This window comes from Scylla paramamosain, chromosome 45, assembly GCF_035594125.1.
Source record: "Scylla paramamosain isolate STU-SP2022 chromosome 45, ASM3559412v1, whole genome shotgun sequence".
NCBI lineage: Eukaryota > Metazoa > Arthropoda > Malacostraca > Decapoda > Portunidae > Scylla > Scylla paramamosain.
This window is the reverse complement of record NC_087195.1, coordinates 10,018,386-10,022,751: the sequence shown is the minus strand read 5'-3', so window position 1 is coordinate 10,022,751 and position 4,366 is coordinate 10,018,386. Positions and strand designations below refer to the sequence as shown.

The following is a 4,366-nucleotide window of genomic DNA, read 5'->3' as shown; positions in this document are numbered from 1 at the left end:
TTCATGCTACCTATTAAAATTCTTCGCAATGATGTTTTCCATACCCTTGTTGGCCTAAACTTTCGGAAGGCTTATGGACCTGATGGGATCCCTCCTATTGTTCTCCGAAACTGTACCTCCGTGCTTGCACCTTGCTTAGTCACTCTTTCAGCTCTGTCTGTCAACATCTACCTTTCCTTCTTCCTGGAAGTTTGCCTACATTCAATCTGTTCCTAAAAAGGGTGACCATTCTAATCCCTCAAAACTACCGTCCTATTGCTTTAATTTCCTGCCTATCTAAAGTTTTTGAATCTATCCTCAACAGGAAGATTCTTAAACATCTATCACTTCACAACCTTCTATCTGATCGCCAGTATGGGCTCCGTCAAGGCCGCCCTACTGGTGTTATTCTGGCTTTCCTTACTGAGTCTTGGTCACCTCTTTTAGAGATTTTTGTGAAACTTTTGGTGTTGCCTTGGACATATCAAAAGCTTTTAATAGAGTCTGGCATAAAGTTTTGATTTCCAAACTACTCTCCTACGGCTTCTATCCTCCTCTCTGTAACTTCATCTCAAGTTTCCTTTCTGACCGTTCTATTGCTGCTGTGGTAGACGGTCACTGTTCTTCTCCTAAATCTATTAACAGTGGTGTTCCTCAGGGGTTTCTGTCCTGTCACCCACTCTCTTCTTATTATTTATTAATGATCTTCTAAACCAAACTTCTTGTCCTATCCACTCCTACGCTTATGATACCACCCTGCATTTTTCCACGTCTTTTCATGGGTGTCCAACCTTTCAGGAGGTAAACATTTCACGCAGGGAAGCCACAGGACGCTTGACTTCTGATTTTTCTAAAATTCCTGATTGGGGCAGAGCAAACTTGGTATTGTTCAATGCCTCAAAAAACTCAATTCCTCCATCTATCAACTCGACACAACCTTCCAGACAATTATCTCCTCTTCTTTAATGACAATCAACTGTCCCCCTCTTCTACACTGAACATCCTCGGTCTGTCCTTTACTTATAATCTGAACTGGAAACTTCACATCTCATCTCTAGCTAAAACAGCTTCTATGAAGTTAAGTGTTCTGAGACGTTTCCGCCAGGTTTTTCTCACACCCCAAGCTGCTAACTCTGTACAAGGGCCTTATCCGTCCGTGTATGGAGTATGCTTGACATGTCTGAGGGGTTCCACTTATACTGCTCTTCTAGACAGGTTGGAATCAAAATCTTTTCGTCTCATCAACTCCTCTTCTATAACTGACTGCCTTCAGACTCTCTCTCACTGCCGCAATGTTTGCATCTCTAGCTGTCTTCTACCGTTATTTTCATGCTAACTGCTCTTCTGATCTTGCTAACTGCATCCCTCCCCTCCTCCCTCGGCCTCGCTGCACAAGAGTTTCTTCTTTCTCTCACCCCTATTCTGTCCACCTCTCTAACGCAAGAGTTAACCCAGCATTCTCAATCATTCATCCTTTTCTCTGGTAAACTCGGGAACTCTCTGCCTGCTTCTGTATTTCCTCCTTACTATGACTTGAATTCCTTCAAGAGGAAGGTTTCAAGACACTTATCCATCAATTTTTGACCACTGCTTTGACCATTTTATGGGGCTGGCATTTCAATGGGCATTTTTTTTTATTGGATTTTTGTTGTCCTTGGTCAGTGGCTCTCCTACATTAAAAAAAATAAATAAATAAATGCCAGACTTAGGATATATAAACATTTCCATAATTTCAAAGATTGTGGTTGTTAAGTAATCTCCCCGATACGGAAAAGTCACAAAAAACGAAGAATGTGTATTCATGTTGAAAAAGAAAATAAATAAACTAAAGAATACTCATTATGCACTTCACATGGGCTACACAAAAGTGTAAATCCGTCTCAAGAGTAAACGATAGGAAACGCTCGTATACTTTATAAATTCATTGAACTTCTCTCTCTCTCTCTCTCTCTCTCTCTCTCTCTCTCTCTCTCTCTCTCTCCTCTCTCTCTCTCTCTCTCTCTCTCTCTCTCTCTCTCTCTCTCTCTCTCTTTCAGCATCCTTCGCCTGCTTGAAGGCGGCCTCATCAATCATCTGGTTTATCGCGCGTTGCCCAACAGCTCCCATTGTTTCGGGCCCATCATCCAGGACCTTTCCTCCACCAAGCTGCGTGCGCAGGGCCTCCAGGACTTCTATGGCGTGTTCTCTGTCTTTGCTGGCGGTAAGACAAGCTCAATAATATCCATGTAATATATTATTTAATTATTAATTAATTAATTTAATTTTCCATTTTATTTATGTCTACTGTTTAGGAAAAATTTAAGAAGAAAACACTCAAGCAGGCAGAAAAATGATAACAGAATGACTATCATTCGATTCGTGCCATGATGGCAAGATCACAACTCTGTCGCGTATTTTTTAACTACTCATTGAAAGAACACACACCCAATTTCTTTCCATCCAGCACGAGATAGGAAACCAGCTCTTGTTGAATGTGCTTTAGCAATAATGATATTAACACCAGTAATCGTCATCATCATGTTTTTTTTTTTCTCTCCTTTCTTTTTTGCCTTTTCTTCTCCTTGCTCTTTCCCTATAGTTATGAATTCCTAAGTGCACGGGCTCGAATCCTGGCCACAGTCTGAGGATAAGAAGGGCTTCGACTTAGGGTAACAGTTCCCAAATACCAAATCAAAGTCCTGCTCCTTGATTCATCAAGGGAAATACGGACGTAAAAACCGAAAAGTATCATTGTTATATCATTATGAAATAGTAACAAAAATTACTTAGTTTACTTGCTTTTCCTCTTCTCGAGTTAACACTCTCGTCTTGGTCACAGGACTCTTCATAGCAGTTCTGAGCTTCTGCGTGGAGGTCATGACGTGTCGCCGACGTCGTATCAAGTGTTGAAGGAAACCACCCATCATAAGGAATCGCGAAGTGATATTTTAAGTTTACTTCAGAGAAAATAATAAAAAGTACGATTATAAAAAATTTACTTTTCCTACACACACACACACACACACACACACACACACACACACACACACACACACACACAGTTGAGCGACAATTTTCAGGAAACTAATGCATTATGTGTTCCTTTCGCTGATAACGGAGAGCTCGCTTATTATTATTATTATTATTATTATTATTATTATTATTATTATTATTATTATTTCATTATTGCTTTTAACACTAGTATACCTCATAAATGAGCCTGCAATTACGACTCTATACAAATAAGGTCTAGTACAAATGATGCTGGTTTTATTGTTTTATGGTTTACTAGATGTCTATTCTCCATATCACTGATATTAATCAGAACAAAAGTTTTTTTCTTCGCAACAATACCAAGATATTAACTTTAAAATTTCTTTTGATTTTATTCAAACACAATAAAGTGGCAGGAAAGGACTTTGTAGGACTGTTTCAATAAAAATTAAAAAATGGCATGTAAAACAGATTGGGAACCACTATTCCTTTATTTTTTTAAATGTAGGAAGGACACTGGCCAAGGGCAACAAAAATCCAATATAAGAAAATGGCCACTGAAATGCCAGTCCCATAAAAGGGTCAAAGCAGTAGTCAAAAATTAATGAATAAGCGTCTTGAAACCTCCCTCTTGAAGCAATTCAAGTCATAGGAAGGTGGAAATACAGAAGCAGGCAGGGAGTTCCAGAGTTTACCAGAGAAAGGGATGAATGATTGAGAATACTGGTTAACTCTTGTATTAGAGAGGTGGACAGAATAGGTTTAGGTTAGCTTGAATGCAAAATATTTACTTCAGGTAATGTTAAACCTACCAGTTGTATCTGGACTGTGAACCAAGCTGTGGTTGCAGGTAAGTTGTCAATAGCCAGCGCTTCATGGCATAAGCACTGTCACCCAAGAGATGGCATCCAGCCAGCACGATGTTCCTCTCGAGCAGTTTCTTCAGTCCAGATTCGTTTCATACTCGTACACGTGCATCATCCACACAGCCTGGCTACTTTGCAACAATGTTGAGCATCGTATAAGTTGCATGAAACACAACCTGAACATTGGTGCTATGAAACGGCTTCATGTTCTTGAGGTGCAATAATTCTTATATGGGCACCATCAACGACACCGACGACACAGGGAAATCCTGTAACTTGCATGAACTCTGCCTGCCGAGTGAGAGGAAAATTGAAGAACCTTCGGAAGATGTCCCGTTGTGTGAGAGGCTTCAAGGGTTTTGGATGCTGTATCAAAGTACGACCGAAGAATTAAAAAAAAAATATATATATATATATATATATATATATATATATATATATATATATATATATATATATATATATATATATATATATATATATATATATATATATATATATATATATATATATATATATACGAGTATATATATATATATATATATATA

The 4,366-nt window shown here is 38.7% G+C and overlaps 1 protein-coding gene across 1 annotated transcript in view; it reads left to right on the top strand.

The window, feature by feature from the left end:
- LOC135094215 (uncharacterized) overlaps window positions 1-2,898 on the top strand; it is a 66,761-nt gene extending 63,863 nt beyond the window's left edge. Inside the window, exons 5-6 of the mRNA XM_063994088.1 lie at window positions 2,016-2,179; window positions 2,798-2,898. Of these exons, the coding sequence (XP_063850158.1) occupies window positions 2,016-2,179; window positions 2,798-2,868 (235 nt within the window). The 3' untranslated portion in view covers window positions 2,869-2,898. The remainder of the gene's footprint in view (window positions 1-2,015; window positions 2,180-2,797) is intronic.
- The last annotated feature ends 1,468 nt before the right edge of the window (window positions 2,899-4,366 follow it).